This window comes from Propithecus coquereli, unplaced genomic scaffold, assembly GCF_000956105.1.
Source record: "Propithecus coquereli isolate 6110/MARCELLA unplaced genomic scaffold, Pcoq_1.0 Scaffold328, whole genome shotgun sequence".
Classification (NCBI taxonomy): domain Eukaryota; kingdom Metazoa; phylum Chordata; class Mammalia; order Primates; family Indriidae; genus Propithecus; species Propithecus coquereli.
The window spans coordinates 434,370-452,222 of NW_012148930.1; the positions used below are offsets into that span (position 1 = coordinate 434,370).

The 17,853-nt window shown below is 36.0% G+C and overlaps 1 protein-coding gene across 1 annotated transcript in view; it reads left to right on the forward strand.

The window, feature by feature from the left end:
• The first annotated feature begins 287 nt into the window (after positions 1-287).
• KIF14 (kinesin family member 14) overlaps positions 288-17,853 on the forward strand; it is an 89,310-nt gene continuing 71,744 nt past the window's right edge. The window contains exons 1-12 of the mRNA XM_012650451.1: positions 288-1,408; positions 3,158-3,412; positions 4,119-4,206; positions 8,965-9,063; positions 10,260-10,312; positions 11,151-11,181; positions 11,628-11,735; positions 12,847-12,963; positions 13,285-13,400; positions 14,602-14,774; positions 15,808-15,955; positions 16,204-16,267. Coding sequence (XP_012505905.1) covers positions 294-1,408; positions 3,158-3,412; positions 4,119-4,206; positions 8,965-9,063; positions 10,260-10,312; positions 11,151-11,181; positions 11,628-11,735; positions 12,847-12,963; positions 13,285-13,400; positions 14,602-14,774; positions 15,808-15,955; positions 16,204-16,267 — 2,367 coding nt within the window. The 5' untranslated portion in view covers positions 288-293. The remainder of the gene's footprint in view (positions 1,409-3,157; positions 3,413-4,118; positions 4,207-8,964; positions 9,064-10,259; positions 10,313-11,150; positions 11,182-11,627; positions 11,736-12,846; positions 12,964-13,284; positions 13,401-14,601; positions 14,775-15,807; positions 15,956-16,203; positions 16,268-17,853) is intronic.

Genomic DNA, 17,853 nt, shown 5'->3' on the forward strand with positions numbered 1-17,853 from the left:
ATTGTAAGCTCTTTGAGGGAAGAGACTTGTCTGAAGTTGCTTGGAAGCGATATCTGAGCTGGACATTGTGATTTATTCTAATGCATGCTTCCGAGAATTATACAATGGGATGTTCTCTGTATTATTAAAGCTTGTTTGTAGTCTGTGCAATCTAAATCCGTCTTTATTGTTTTTGCAGTTTAGTGGATATTTTTAGAAACTGATACGTAAGAAATGGCTGGAAATCAAATGAATGTCCAAAGAGGAGATTAGAATCTTCAGCAACATTCTTTTAAAAATAACTGTCTGCCAAAATGTCAGTACACACTGCTCCTAATAGATATAACAGCAATATCCTTGGTATTACTTCTACCCCAAAGAGTTCTTCACTAAGTGCCCTCACCCACAGTAGCAGACTTAAGTTGCGTTTGAAGTCGGATATGTCAGAATGTGAAAATGATGATCCATTATTGAGATCTGCAAGTAAAACCAGAGACATAAATAGCACTTATGTTATTTCTGCCAGTAAAAAAACGGAAGACGTATCCCTTACCCCTAACCCTGTAGGTAAATTGGTACTTCAGAGAAGAACTACAAGGAACAAAGAACCATCTTTGCTTGGTAGTGAGTTGGGAGACACAACTGAAAAAACAGCAGAAAAATGTCTTACACTACAACGTCGTGCTAAAACAGAGTCTTCGGAAAAGTGGAAAACAGCTAAAACAGATTACATGGAGAAGTGGAAAACAATGCAGGATGTGGGAGGCGAAAGAGAAAATAATTGTGCTTCAAAGGAAACTACTACAAATGTAAATACTGTAAATAATGTTAAAAACTCTTTTGTTGCATCTCCTGTACCTTTAGCTAAAGATCCAAAAGACACTGAAATGGTGGCTGATGAGAAATACAAAGAAACATTTTCTGCAACCAGTGGGGCAAATGAAAATGTTACACTTAAGTACTCAAGTAACAGAGTACCCGCTGGTTCCCAGAGTCAAACTGAAGTTGTTAAATCAGGACACTTGGCAGCGAAACCTATTCAGAGCAAGTTGGATGTGAAAGTGTTAGGAATAGGAAACTTACATCAAAGAAATATTGGGAAGGACATTGCAAAAAATTCAAATAAATTTGGAAGCTTAGAGAAAACACCTACGAAATGTATAACAGAACACAAATTGACACCAAAGTGTGGCATGCCTCAGCTTAAGAGCCCAGCCGCCTCAGGACTGAAGAACAGGGTGCCTAACCTTCAAGTTAAACAAAGGCCAAAAAGTTCTCTTCTTGTGAATAAAAGGGAAAGTTCACAAGAGAATACGCTCCCTGCTGTGGAACAAACTGCAGTTCAGAACACCTGTAAAGAAACAGACCCCTTAAAAATAGAGAACAGTCGAGTGACAGTGGCAGTACGGGTAAGGCCTTTCACCAAGAGGTATGTCACACCTTTTAAAATCTAAAGCCAAGCCAGTGACATGTAATGTGTCTTTAATTCCTCTGCCTTTGGAAAGTCAGCATACTTAATGTATCTTCAAACTTGTTGACGATATTTTTATGTAGAAAGAACTTTTGGGTTTAGTTGTAGTATGTTGATAAATTTTGATGGCTGACTGTACAATAAAAAACCCCAAATCACCACATTTTACATATGCAAGTTTCTCTAGGTATACTGCTTTTAAAAAGCCTGAATATTTCCTTGTTTTTGGAATTATTCAAAAAAAAGAAAGGAAAAAAAGCCTGAATAAGTCATTTGAGTCTCTAATACAATCTGCTTTCAGAGCCGCAATATATGCTGGGATCATCTACCTTTCCCTTACAAAGAGCCATGACAGGTTACTTGTTTCCCAAAGAGTTCCTTTCAGAACCCTTTTTAGAGCGGTGATCATCGTCATCATCTGATTAAAATATAGTTGTTACAAATGCAGTGATTTATTTGATGGCAAAAAATTTCTCTCCAAAAGTGATTGTGGGTGGGACAGAGACACAGATTAGGGATAGGGTTGAAGAAATGAAATGTGAAATCTAATTATTTTTAAATATTTTAAGGGAGTTCAGTGAAAAACTTGACAGGGTCAGTAGTGTTTAATGCTGTGTGTCCAAGTTGGAAGAGGATAGGATGATCACTGCATTGGGGAAGGAACTTCCAGTTTGCAAGTTTAAGACCTTTCTAGTGAAAATGGGTTAGTAATAAGGGGAGAGACCTGAGAGTGGGTTAATTTGAGGAGTTGGGAAGTCTGATAGAAGAGCCTCAAACACATGATAGGAAGAAAGGCAACAGAAGGAGCCGAGCTGGTAGGGACAAAACCCAAGATGGATGAGTACATTGAAAAGAACTTAGGAAGGGACCAAGTGCCTAATTCCAGACTCATCAGACAAGCCTTGCAAGCAGGACTGGTGTGGACTGGCACTTGTCAAATTGATGAGGCAGATGGTTTCCAGGATAAATTCTGATCTACAGCGGCGTTCAGAGGAGGGGGTGGAGGGGAAAGTGGGTGGATATCTGGGGCCAGACAAGGAGTGACATTATTTTACTACAGATCTAGAGTAAGTGAAAGATTACCTAAGACCACCTAAGTCTGAGAAGGAAGAAGGATAGACATGAAGATTCATGGTTTTAAAAGAGAGAATGTAGAGGAAGAAGGAACCGTTGGAATAACAGTGACAACAACTAGTAGCCAGGAGACTTACGATTCAAACTTACATTCATATGAATTTGTTGAAATTATATTTATATTTTACGCCAGCTTTGTATAGATTGGTGCCCCAAAATTTGTATAATAAAGATGTTTCTAGATTTCAACTGAAGAGTTCAGATAGAGTAGGTGGGATGGGAAAAAGGTATAGTTTAAGAGAAAAAGGTAAAAAGGAAAAATCTTGTATAAGTAGGGTAGGTATTCTGGAAAAGAAAACTGGAATTCCATTTTCCTTTTGAATGGTGGCACTGGAGTCACAGGAAATATATTTTAGAAACCCACTAGAATTATGTTTGCTGGTCTGCATTTTCCACATAAAACTAAACAATTATCTTGCTTTGGAAGAATGTTATATTTAACTGGTTCTCAGTTCCTTATTATATTCTGTGGGAATAATACCTACAATAATTGTAATAACTTGATTTTTTCTTGTGCTTCTTTCTTTCTTATTAATTTAAACTTAAAGTTATTACCTTTGTGCTTCTTTAAAGAGAGAAGATTGAAAAAGCATCCCAGGTGGTCTTCATGAATGAGGAAGAAATAACTGTGGAACATCCTGACATGAAACAAGTTTATAATTTTATTTATGATGTTTCGTTCTGGTCTTTTGATGAGTGTCATCCTCACTACGCTAGCCAGACAACTGTCTATGAGACGCTAGCAGCACCACTCCTAGAAAGAGCCTTTGAAGGCTATAATACCTGTCTTTTTGCCTACGGTCAGACTGGCTCTGGAAAATCATATACGTAAGTTGTATTGCAAATGCAGTTATCCAGAAATGTTTACATCTTCTTTTGTGTGAAGCAACATGATGTGATAGAAAGAATGTAGTTTTGAAACCACAGAGATCTGGGCTCAAATCTCATCCATTTTATATACTAGTTCGCAAACCTGGGCAAGTACTTAGCCTCAGGGCTTCAGTTTACTCGTGAGATACAATTTACCTCATAAGTATCAATGGCCCTATTTTACTATAATTTATATTTCTTGTGTAAACTGAAGCACAGAGAAGTTATCTTGCAATTGTTAAGATAATTAAAAGTAAGGCATTTGATAGTTAGTAGCTATGGTAATAATTCCTGTCCTAGAAGGAAATACTCAGAATTTTAATAGTAGCTAGCATTTATTGAGTTCCTTCTATATTCCAGGCCCTGTGCTAAAGGCTTAGCTTATACTGTCTCATAGCTCTCTAAATTAGATACTTTTATTATTCCCATTTTACAGAAGAGGAAATTGAGGTTTAGTAAGGTCAAGTATTTTGTCCAAGGTCACAGAGCTAATAAACAGTGGGATCAAGATTTGGACTAAGACAGATTTGGCTCCAGAGTGTGGGTTCTTTTGAGATTTAATTAACTTACTCCTGATTCCTTCCCCAGCCCATTTACCTCAAAATAATTTTTTTAAAAAACCTAATTGGTTTTACTTACCCCTTATTCATAATGTATTTTTCAGGATGATGGGATTTAGTGAAGAACCAGGAATAATTCCAAGATTTTGTGAAGATCTTTTTGCTCAAGTAGCCAAAAAACAATCCCAAGAGGTATGTTTTCATAATATCTGCAAGCTTCATATCAGACTAGAAAATAGTTAAATCAAGTTCAAATCGGAGTAATGCCACTAAGGAAATATTTAATGGAAGATATAGTTCTAATTTCTAGATTACTCTCCTCTGGAACAGTGGTGTGGAGAGAGGGAGGATGGGGATTCCAAATTCAGAATCAATTCCACCTGGTGGACAGTGATGGGGCATCATCTCTTCTGTCTTTTCTGCGTTTCTCTGCTTTCTTTCTCCTGTGTATGTTTAGTGGCTCACAGTGTGGTGGTTATGTGCCTCTGTGCCATCATACGTGTCTCTGTAGTCAGGTGCGCAGACATAACTGAGGATGGCAGGCATACACTTTTTGACAATGTGAAGCAAAAAGAGTAGTAAAGCTGGAGTTTGAACCCATATTTGACTTCAAAAGCCATGCTTTTTCCACTACACTCCACCTGAACAGGCTGTGCTGGCTTCCCTTTGCACTTACTCATTTATACATTCAGCAAACACTTACTGAGCGTCTGCTGTTGCCAGACACCATTAGACCAATTTTTCTGCCTCAAATTTGCTTTATTGTAAGACTCACCAGAGATGTGGCAGGGGTGTGTGTGCGTGTGTGCGCGTGTGCACTTGCTAAAAATCTCTTCTGGAGACTCTGAGTCAGTTGGTCTGGGGTAGAGCTTGGGGTTTTATAAGTTTTATGCTTTTCCTCTAGTAATTCTTAGGAAAAGGGAAATTGGGAAAATGTTGTGCTAGATCGAGGGCACAGAGTTAAAAGACTTGGTCCCTGTAGTCAGGAAAGTATCATGGGAGAAATGGGCCAGTAAACAGCCAAGTACAATCAATTAAATGCTAAGTAAATTAAATGATGTGATAGAACATGTGAGTGAGAACATGTAAGATTAGAGGGAGACAGAGTTTCTTGTAGAGGAGGGAGCCACTGAGCTTATTTTTGAAGGATCCATAGCAGTCATTGCCTTGGTGACACAGGGGTGAAGGACATTCCAGGCAGAGGGAACAGCACGTGCAAAAGATTTGAAAGCAAGAAAGTAGGCGCCGTTAGGAATCTATAAATTGTTTACTATTTTGAATGTGAAATTTGAGGGTGGAGGGTAGCAAGAGATGAAACTAGAGAGGCAGACAGAACTCGGTAATGAAGGACTTTGTGAACCATGCTTCCAGGAATCTAAAAGGCTATGGAAGGATTTTGAACAGGGAAGTAATATGATCATATTTATTCTTTAAAAAAAAAATAGCCCTGGCTGTGATGTGGAGAGTGGATTGAAGGGAAATAGGACTGGATGCAAAGAGACCAGCTGTGGGGCTTGTAAGCTGGATGAGACATGGCAAGGAGCTAAACGAAGGTGGTTTGACAGTAGGGGTGGCCACGGGGCAAACTTCGAGAGATCTTAGCGAGTAGAACTGGTAAGACTTGCTGACTATTGGAAATGGAGGATGAGAGAGGGAAATCGATGTTTCTGGTTGGAGGACCAGAGTAGATATTGATGGCATTCTTTGAGATCACGAGAGGAAAAGCAGAATTGAGTAGATGATGAGTTCTGTCTTCTCTGTGGATACACTGTCCCTCCTCTGTCCTCTTATTCTCCCCTCAACTTCTCACTCCCAGGAATTAAATTAAAAATAGGTGGGATCAGTAGAAACATGATTGTGCAGAGACTATAAGATGAAATGTGATTCAAGTCCAAGGTTAGTGGGAATAAGAAAGTGAGAAAGCTGTGGCTTGTGGGGCAGAGTTCTCTGTTTAAGATTTCAGAGGGAGAGTAATTGGAAGGTAATAGAAGCCAGGGAGAGATAGATCAGGTGAAGTAGAGGCAGAGGTCTTTGGAATGATTTCACAGAACTGGGAGGCTCTGATTTTGCATAGAATGACTATCACTGAGGAATATAATGTGATGATTAAGAGCATGGACTTTGGAAATAGATTAATTGAATTTGAATCTAAGCTTTTTTACTTTACTAGAAGTATGACCTTGAACAATTTACTTAATCTCTCTGTGTTTCAGCACAGAAAATAGAGTTGATGATGATGGTATCTTTCTCATAGGTTTGCTGTGAGGATTAAATGAGTTGATCTATGTAAGAGGTTTTGAATAGTACCTAGCACATAGTGAGTGCAACTAGATGATTGTAGTTATATCAGCTTTGGAATTACTCAGAATGGATGCGGAGCAGGGGGAATAGAAGGTGGTACAGCCCCTTTCTGTTTAGACATTTTATTTACAGTCATTATCCCTCATTTTTGTTCTTAATTTTCTATTGCTCTGTCTTATCTATTGGAGGGTATGATGGCAGGAGCCTCAGAGGAGAAGAAAAAGGTAGATTCTTGCCAGTGTGGCCTTAAATACCTTTCCTAACTCATTCCCCACTATACTTTCATTTCTAAGTCCTCTTGGAGCCTCCGTAATATAATACATAATACTATTTTATATAAAAATAGGCATTAATACATGTTTTTTGAATTCTGAGCCCCCATACCTATAACATAGTATTTGTGAATGATCTTACAATTACACAATGTCCCATATATCTGTTCTCTTTGTCTGGAGCTGTGTTGTTCCTCTCCAGCGACACCAACTATACTCTGCCTTTTATTGCTCATGTACTATATTGCATTTCCTATTAGATCGTAAGTTCTTTTAGGGTAAAGACTATGTCCAGTTCATCTCATATTCTCCAACAGCTCTTAGAAGACTGCTTTGTCCCTAGTGGGGCACAATAAATACTTGGCAAATTAAACCTAAATCTTTTAAACTCCCTTGAAGCTTCCAATTCTGTTAGATGCTTGCTGACTCACTTCTGGGCCAATGGATGAAATTTATTTCTCTAAATAGGAAACCATTCCCTAACTGTCAAAGAAGCTGTATGGTAGCAGAATTTCCCCCTTTTGGACTCAACACCGTATCTTTCTGAACCAAAAGGAGGAAAGGCTCAGCCTCACTTAGTGTGATGATTGCTTTCTGCTCCTATCAGGAAGAATGTTAAGGTCCCATCTTATCAGACTGAATGTCAACATACGGAGTGTCTTTTCTGTCCTGAGCACGTACCATGCATAGGCGCTGCTGTCCTTACCCTCTTTTTCTGGTCCGTCCCCTCCGTCTCTCATGCCTCACATTCTATCATTCTAGTTACTCCTTACCCAGCCTCTGGCCATCCTAGTTTTTCCTCTTTCTCATTAGTCATTTTATTGATAGTCTCATTTTATTGATATCTCTCATTTTGGTTCTTAATTTTCTTTCTTTTTTTTTTTTTGAGACAGAATCTTGCTCTGTTGCCTGGGCTGAAGTGCCATGGTGTCAGCCTAGCTCACAGCAACCTCAAACTTCTGGGCTCAAGAGATCCTCCTGCCTCAGCCTCCTGAGTAGCTGGGACTGCAGGCACATGCCACCATGTCCAGCTAATCTTTTCTATTTTTAGTAGAGATGGGGTCTCACTCTTGCTCGGGCTGGTCTTGAATTCCCGAGCTCAATCGATTCTCCCACCTCGGATTCCCAGAGTGCTAGGATTACAGGTGTGAGCCACCATGCCTAGCCCAAGGTTCTTAATTTTCTATTGCTCTGTCTTGTCTGTTGGATGGTATGTTATATTTCTCTGAGATCATAACCTCATGGGCAAGAACCTTGTCTGATACTTCTCTATATCCTTCTGAAAATAACTTAAAGCCATACACATAGGAGACAGATACTTAAGATACGCTTATTGGACTGAATTCAACCTTATCTAGAAGTTAAGAAGAAGAAATGCAAGGACTTCTCTTGCTGTTTATATTAAAATATTTTTTAATTAAGGTAAAATTCATGTAACAGAATTAACCACTGTAGAGTATGCAATTCAGTGGCATTTAGTCCGTTCATGATGTTGTGCAGCTGTCATCTCTCTCTAGTTTCCCGTAGTTTTCATCACCCCCAAGGATACCTGTACTCATTAAGTAGTCACAACCCGTTTTTCCTTCTCCCCAACTCCTGGAAGCTACTAATCTGCTTTATGTTTCTATGGATTTACCTCTTCTGGAAATTTCATGTAAGTGGAATCATGCAGTATGTGCCCTTTTGTGTCAGGCTTCTTTCACTTAGTATAATGTGTTGGGGGTTCGTCCATATCGTAGCATATATCAGTACTTCATTCCTTTAATGGCTGAATAACATTCCATTGTACGGATATAGCAATTTCGTTTATCCATTTGTCAGTTGATGGACATTTGGGTTGTTTCTACGTTTTGGCTATTGTGAATAGTGCTGCTGTGAACATTGGTACACATTTTTGTTTGAATACCTGTTCTCAATTATTTTGGATGTGTAGAGTGATTGCTGGGTCATATGGTAATTTTATGTTTAACGTTTTGAGGAACTGCCAACTATGTTCTACAGAGGCTGCACCATTGTATTAAATACATTTCCACCAGCAATGGAGTAGGTCCCAATTTCTCCATCCTCATCAACACTTGTTTTTCATTTAAAAAACATTATAGCCGTCCTCTAATGTGATTTCTCATTGGGGCTTTGATTGCATTTCCCTGCAGAGAAATGATGTTGAACATCTTTACATGTGCTTTTTGGCGATTTGTGTATCTTCTTTAGAGAAATGTCTATTCAAGTCCTTTGCCCATTTTTTAATTGGGCTATTTGTCTTGTTGAGTTGTAAGAATTCTTTATATATTTTGGATTCTAGACCCATATCAGATATATGATTTGCAAAACGTGAAGAATTTTAAAATAAATTACATGTTGTTTCTATTCCTACTAGGCCAGCTATCACCTTGAAATGAGCTTCTTTGAAGTATATAATGAAAAAATTCATGACCTTCTGGTTTGTAAAGGTGAAAATGGGCAGAGAAAGCAACCAGTAAGATTAAAACAATCTATTATTTATTTTCTGTTCTTATAAATGCATATAATTATGAGTTGTCTGGGTGATAATAGCTTAAATATTTATAAAATGCTGTTGTATGATGGCAAATGCTTAGGATCTGCAGTCTAATTACATTGTTATTTAGAAAAACTGAACATTATCATTAGTGGAAATTAGTTATTAAAATTCAACCTCCTTATTTTAATCAAGAATTGTGTAAAAGTTAAAGATAAAATATTTGTTCTAAGATTTATTATAGTTCAACCATGTAAGTCAAATACCAAATCCCTAACTGGGCGTAAGTCAAAAAGCAGTAAAAGTTTTTAAAATTGTATTTTTATTACAGAATATGTATTTCAGGGCTTGGTGCAAAAAAAAATAGAATATGTATTTCAGTGGATTATTTAGCAAAAGGATATAAATAATCTGTGAAATAAAATGTTTCAGAATTACATAGCTTTTAAAAAATTGCTATTTGAACTTAAAATTTGTAATTTTGCAAAGGACCTCGGAACACAAGAAACAAAAAAATCTAATGAAGTCTATTGCCTTCTTTACTTTTCCAAGGTTATGCAGTTTACTATTGGCAACATCAAGAAACAAACAAAATTTGACATTTTCTTCTGTGGCTTCTGTACATTTTAAAATTTCTGGTCACAGAGTTGGAAATGTATAATAATGTAACAATGAAGAAAAATGTGAATGTCTGAAATTTTAATGAATGTGTTTTACAGAGATATTTAAAAGTATGTAGATAGTATCTACTGCAAGATTTAATTTAAGAATAAAAAAGTAGGCCAGGCACAGTGGCTCATACCTACCTGAAATCCCAGCACTGTGGGAAGCCGTGGAGGGAGGACTGCTTGAGCCCAGGAGTTTGAGACCAGACCCTGTCTCTATAAAAAAAGAAAAAAAAAAAAGAAGGAGAATAAAAAAACTAGTAAGACCTTTGATGCTACAATGTTTTGTTGCATATTGTGCAACTATAAATAGTTTTTGTTATTGAAGCAGTTTCTTAATGCTTTATAGATTTATTTTTGTAAAAGTCTTTGTATTTTTTTCTGGATAAAGTAAATACAAATCTCTTTACCTTACACTCAAAATATAGGAAAAAAATGATCATTTAAAATTATATTTTATATGAAATATTTGTTATACTCCTAATGATGCAAGTATTTGCTTCTATCTAGCTGAGAGTAAGGGAACATCCTATTTCTGGACCATATGTTGAAGCACTGTCCATGTAAGTGTTTGGCTCAGCAAGAGCAAGGAAGAGAAAACAAACGAATACAGTGAATGTTGTTTTCTTATAATCCTTATTGTATTCTCATTGGCCTCCCCAACTTTGGAACCCTGGATAGCTATTTAGCCTTCTACCCTTAATAATAGCCCATTAAGTTTGCCCTCTCTTTCCATATAGTGTTCCTTGTTTTTATTTGTTCGTATCTTTCACAGTGCCTATAAGGTGTCTGCCATAGAGTATTAATTATACTGAGTATGAAATAAATAAATAAATTTGATTTTTCTCCCTTTTACCCCCTCTTTTCCTCCCATTAAATTAAATCTCCCTTCTCAACCTGCTTTTTATACCTATTACTTTAAGCTGAAGAGGGAAGAAGGTGCTAAAATGAATTAAGAGTTCGTTAAATGCCGAGAGTCATTTACTTTCTTTTTCATTCCAAATGCTTTTCTTAAAGGAAAGGGAAAATGATTAGATATGATTCAGCTCCATTTACTAAATCTAGGATTGTGTTGGGACCTATACACACCAACACATACATACACCTACGCATATACATATGTGTTAAAGTATATCTTTTGGTGTCATGATTTAGACTTGAATATTATAATGCTAAGATGCTAAGGTGCTTACTTATATTAAGAATAATCAAACTTTTTGGTAAAATTAAAGCATGATTTTATTTACTGGATTTAAGAATGGGAGAATCAGTATAATATCTCTGAATATTATTATGACCTTCTGACAGTAATTATGTAATTGAAAGGTTGTTATTGTTTTATGAGAACAAGAGTATAATCATCACTAAAATAAATTTTGTTTTTTTACTTCTTAAAAATAGGAACGTTGTCAGTTCTTACTCTGATATCCAGGTAAGACTGATTGTATTTTGTCATCTTTTCACTGTTAATAGATAGGGTATAAACCTAAATATTCATAAGAATATTTCCTTAATTGCTGTTTGCATAAATAAAAGGTTAATTGTATTAATTTATCACAAACTGATTTTTGTTTGTTAAGCTATAATCAAAAGAATTGTTCTTCTTAATTAACAATAAATATTGACCATCATATAGGCTTAGAGTTATAGAAATAGCCTTTTAAAGTTGTTATTTCCTGATTCAGATTTCTCTGATGGAAAAAAAAAATAGGCAATGGGAATATAAACTTTTAAAAGAGAAATAGTTATTAATTTTATAAGTGGATTATAAATGTGTGTATGTTACCAAATATGCTGTCTTAACTTTTTTGTACCTGAATTTTTATTCCAATGAATTACAGTCTGCTGTTTTGACCTCCCTTCCTTTTTTCTTATTAGAGTTGGCTAGAATTGGGAAATAAACAAAGAGCAACAGCTGCTACTGGTATGAATGATAAAAGCTCCCGATCTCATTCAGTTTTTACCCTGGTGATGACCCAGACCAAGGTATTTTTTTGTTGTTGATTATTTTCTTAGGCAAGATAGTACATACATTTGAGTTTCGTGTCTTTCTTATTTTCTTCTTCAAAACAAAAGGTAAATGTACAGTTATATAAACTTAGTTGGATTTTAGGAAATATACACAATGACTTTGACTGTTGGTATATATGGCAGGTATACCATTTATTAATTTTTTAAATCAGTAATAGATGATTATTAATATACCATTGATATGATCATATCAATATATGACAATATATTATCAATGATGTGTGGTAGCCAGGTGTAGTGGTATGACCCTGTAGTCCTAGCTACTTGGGAGGCTGAGGTGGGAGGATTGCTTGAATCCAGGAGTTTGAAGCTGCAGTGAGCTGTGATTGCACCACCGTACTTTAGCCTGGGCGACAGAGCAAGACCCTGTCTCTAAAAAAAGGTAATTAAAGTGATTATAGAGTATTCAGAAAAACATTAGAAAGTAAAAGATTTTTGAAAATTCAGCCATAGGTTCTGCTACTCAGATAAACCCCTCTAAACATTTTGGTATATAGTCTTTCAGTTGTTTTACAATCACACTTAGACTCACAACATCCATAACAATTTTACGTTATTAAAATTCTTTGCAAAATAATTTAATAGCTGTATAGTATTCCATTAACTGTTACATTTCCTTAAGGTTTTCTCTACTGTTGGACTTTTATTTTTATGCATTTTGCTGTTATAAAGCTGAGATAAACAATATGTTTGTACATTAAGCTTTTCCTCTATTTGTTGTTGTTTCTTTATTATAACTGAATAGTTATGAATTTTAATTTTCTTAAAGTAATTTCTTATTTTGGCATAATCTAACCACTGCTCAATGTATTCTTTTCAGTAGACTCTGAATTTTTTTGCTTTATAAATTATCACAAATGCAAGAAGGAATGGTTTTAAAAATAAATGAGTGATTTGTAATCTTGTAAACTTTCACTTTTAATGAATTATGTTGAAGGTGAGTCATAGAAGAACTTAAAGTATTTTTTTTTCTAGTTATATTTGTCATGTGTTTTATTAACCATTAGAAAAGATTTGAAAAAACAGGCTCCAGAACTTAAAGTATTTTAATATCATTTTGCTATAGACAGAATTTGTGGAAGGGGAGGAACATGATCACAGAATAACAAGTCGCATAAACCTAATAGATCTGGCAGGCAGTGAGCGCTGCTCTATGGCTGGCACCAGTGGAGACCGGCTGAAGGTAATGGCGTGCTTTTCTCCTTTTGATGACATTTATTCCTGAGGGCACTATTTTTAGGAGAATACAAACTGAATATACTTAATTAAAAAATGTATCTTTATCTTACATTTATAGACTGCATTGCTGTGGTTTAAAGAGAGATGTGTACTTTTTGGTTGTGATTAATTTTCAAAGAAAATAAAATTTGAGCCATAAGAAAGTTGGTAGTTTGTAGAGGAAAGTGTTAATAATTATACGAGGGGAGAAGTATATTTTGTGAAATGAATTTGTTGCTGAGAAGTTATTTTAAGTAAAGAAAAATTTTTTTGATCTTATATACAGGAAGGTGTGAGTATTAACAAGTCCTTGCTAACTTTGGGAAAAGTTATATCTGCACTCTCTGAACAAGCAAATCAAAAGAGGGTTTTTATTCCTTATCGTGAATCTGTTCTTACATGGTAAGTATCTTCTAAAGTGTAAAGAATTGTGTAAAATATAGTGAATACTGTGGGGAAAAGAATGATAGACTGACTTCATATAACTTTGGGATAAAGAAGTGGTTAGTGGCTGGGCCCGGTGGCCAGTAGTAGTGGCCAGTACATCGGTGCTCAGTAAGTGTTTTCATTAGTGCATATATATTTAATTTCCAATACAGTTCATTCAAATAATATCTGTATGGATTTAATATTCACTTCTGGTAAGCATTAATGTATAGTCATGATGAGGACTGCATCTCTACTTATCAGTAATGTCTTTATAATTGGTTTATTATAATGTGGTTGCCATCTTAAACCTACAAGAGAAAATTTGTTTTTTTTCATGCCCTTTGAAAGTTAAGAATGGTGAAATGTATTCTGTCCTTATAAAAGATATGTTTTAAGTCTCATATCTTTTTTCCTCTAAAATAAAGATTTTACATATAGTATAATATAGAATTTTTGTTTACATGCCGATTCATCGTTTCCAACATTTATTGAGCACCTGCTTCTAAAGATTGTGGTTGCACTGGAAATACAAAGATGACCAAGACACGTAGTCCCTTCCCTAAAGTAGCTCATGGTCTCATAAGGAGAGAGGGATCTTACAAAATATTTGATGGTTAACCCTATTTTAAAACCCCTATACAGATTATTGCTTCATGACACAATATAAAAAGTATAAGAGAAAGCCAGATGTGGTGGCCTATAATCCCAGCACTTTGGGAGGCTGAGGCAGGAGGATTGTTTGAGGCCAGGAGTTTGAGATCAGCCTGGGTAACATAGCAAGACCCCATCTGTATAAAAAATTTAAAAATAGGCCAGTTGTGGTGGCACATGCGTGTAGTCCCAGCTGCTTAGGAGAGTGAGGTGGGAGGATGGCCTGAGCCCAGGTATTCAGGGTTAGAGAGAGCTAAAGTGAGCCAGGATCCCTCTACTGCGTGCACTCCAGCCTGGGAGACAGAATGAGACCCTATCTCCAAAAAAAAGGTATAAGAGAAAATAAAGTGTTTATGAGATCTAAAAATAGCTACAAATACCAAAAAAAGGTTTAAATGGTATTTGAGTCAAGAATATCATACTGTATTATACACCCTATTGGTTTGTTTTGTTCTTTCTAAGTAATTACTGTTATTCAGTTGTTGGAGAAGCTGAGTCTAATTATGACTTTTTTTCCTTGAAGGCTGTTAAAAGAAAGTCTTGGTGGAAATTCAAAAACCGCAATGATTGCTACAATTAGTCCTGCTGCCAGCAACATAGAAGAAACTTTAAGCACGCTTAGATATGCTAGCCAAGCCCGTTTGATAGTCAATATCGCCAAAGTAAATGAAGATATGAATGCTAAGTTAATTAGAGGTGAATATTTTTTATACTCAAATATTAATTCCAGTCTTGAAATATGCAGTTTAAGAAAATCAAAGATTTTTTTCCCCCTACCTATTTTTAATAGATACTAGTCATCATCCTACAGTGATGGAAGGACATAGGTAGAAAGGCAGCAGGAAAGAGAACAAGTAATAGGGGGAAAACAATCAGAAAAAGCGCAAAATGCAGTGTCGGTAAGGGGAAACAGCAAGCATAAAAAAAAATTTACAGACTGAGTCTTAGATGTGTGCAGCAAAATACCAATAAAGCTATGTATTATTTTTCTCTTATGACCTTTCCTCCATTGTCATTTTATTTATTAGTTCTACTCTTGCTTAATTCTTTGAGCCAAAGGTTGTTTAAAGGACTTGAGTTTTTAGTACGGGCCTAACTTCGTTTATGCTAAATACTGCTTTCTATTTACCTCTCAGTAATCATCTATTTAGGATAGACTTTAATATCTGTGAGGAATCTTGATTTGTACGATTTTATCTTTATTGATAATGAAACTATCATCTTTTCATATCCCTTTGTCCTTTGGCCCTTTTTAGCAGCGGAAGGTGATGGACACTTCAGAGGTGTGAGAGCAGAATCTGTTTTCTTGGTCTTGGTCCATCCTTTCTCTTTTGTATCCCTTCTGTATTACAAGTGAGGTTATATTGAGTGAGGTTTATCTGGGACGATCGCAGTTTATGCCTGTTGTCCCAGTGTAATTCAGAGTGCCCCCTTTATCTTTCAACAGTCTCCCACTTTGGACAATACATTATGTGGCTATTTCTACTTATGAAGGGGGAAATTTCATTAATAGGGGAGTACTTTTTCAGGGTAATGCAATTAGAGGGTTATAGGTCATATAAGTAAAGTTAAGTCGATGTCTCCGATATTCTGTTTTATTTAGTAATACTATATTTAAAACTTCAAATGAAATAGAAGATTATGTTTACTGTGGGAATTATTATATGTTAAATGTTTTTAATCATGTATTTTTTTGTTATTAATCATGTATTTTTTAACACATCTTCAGAATTGAAGGCAGAAATTGAAAAGCTAAAAGCTGCTCAGAGAAACAGTCGGAACATTGACCCTGAACGATACAGGCTCTGTCGTCAAGAAATAACATCCTTAAGAATGAAACTGCATCAACAGGAGAGAGACATGGCAGAAATGCAAAGGTGGAATGTGTGGTTAATACTTTAAATATGAAACGTGTTGCCGTGGGATAATAGAACTGGGAGGGACCTTAAGAGGATACTGAGTCTATCTTTTTCCCTAACTTCCATATGAATAGAGCAGCCCAGTCCCAGGTTATCATATTTTAAATATTATTATGTAGTTCCCTGATTTTCATTGATTGTCTCTTGATTCTCAATTTTACATATCCAGATGTTTTTAATTCTATTATTTGTTTGTCTTTGGAAAGAATTTGGAAAGAAAAGTTTGAACAAGCTGAAAAAAGAAAACTTCAAGAAACAAAGGAATTACAGGTATCATTTCAGCTTTCTAAACTGGTTTGAAAATAACAGAAATATGCCACTAAGTAAATATTGCTGATATGCCAGTTAATGTAAATTTAATTTCTCAAATACTTACTGTTTATTGACTCTGTAGAAAGCAATACCATAAGGAGGATTAATATAAAGAAATGTTAAGATCAAGATTATGATTGCTTAGAGCCCATAAACTAGTTGAAAAGTTAAAAATATAAATAAACTATCTTGTTATATTCACTTTGATTCCACAAATATTTATTAAATATCTACACCAGGACCAGGGGAGGCCAAGGTGATTAAATACAGTTCCGTCCCTCAGAGAGCTTGTGATCCAGAGGGAGTTTTATAAAATGTAAATAGAAGACAAAAGTGCAATGTGATTTGATTAGTTCGAACCATATGAAACTACCATTTTTGTGGTTAAAAAATGATTGAACACTGGCAGTTTCGTATTGTTCAACATAATGCAATGAAAAGTATGCAAAAGGTAGAGAAGCAGGAGAGAGGAGGAAACAATTAACTCTGAGGGGAGTTGTTATCAAGAGCTTCAAAGAGAAGGAGACAACTAAGCAGAGTTTTGTGCCATGAATAGGAATTTGCTAGGCTAACAAAGTCAGAATTTGCTAAGCAGAGAGATACCATGTGCAAAGGCATGGGGGCACAACACAGTCTGGACGTCTAAAGAATTAAGTTTTATATGGTTGGAAATTAAAGCTGGTGACCAGATTAGACTGGAGAGAAATGCAAAATTCAGATCATGACATATTGAGGAAATGGAACTTAGATGGTTGGGAGCCACTCAAGGTTTTAAATGGAAGGGGAGTGACATCAACAGACTTCTGTTTTAAATAGATTCTTCTGGCAATAATAGTTTGAAAGGTGGATGTGGGAGAGGAAGGACTGACGGTGGCAGGGAAAGTTACTCATTAGGAAGCTGTTGCTGTGGTTAAGGCAAGAGTTGATGGGAGCTTGGAGTATGGCAGCGACAACAGGAATGAATAGTGGAAGAGTTGGATTCAAGAAATAGGAGGTAAAATTGATAGGATTGGGAGCTTTTATTTTAGATGTGGTTGTTGAGAGAAATGCAAAAATCAAGAATGACTCCCAGGTTTCAGAAATGTGTGCATTTCATTGTGCAGTTATAAGGTCATTGCGGTGAAGGAAGAAGCCAGATGACGGTGGGTTGAGGAATGACTCAGAGATAAGGACATAGAGCCACACCTAGGGACTTTTTGAAAGTGAGAATTGTAAAAGTCAGGGAAGGGGGCTGTAAATTTGAGGGAACGTTTTGGTTTTGTTTCTTTAAAGGATTGAACATTTTTTATATGAATCAAAATTCCTTAACGGAGTGAAATCTAAAGGAAATTGGAGAAGATGAGTCAAGAGCAAAGGAAGTGACCTCAGAAGAAATACTTGAAATGAGCAGCGGGGGGCGCAGTGTAAGAATGCGGGAGGGAAAGTTCCTCCGGCATGGCCAGTCCAACCTCACAGAGGAGGTGGGATTTAAGTTGGGGTTTGAAGCTGGGATAAGATTTTGTTAGGTAGAGAAAAGGAAGAGAGCCTTCTAGGAAGGGAAAATT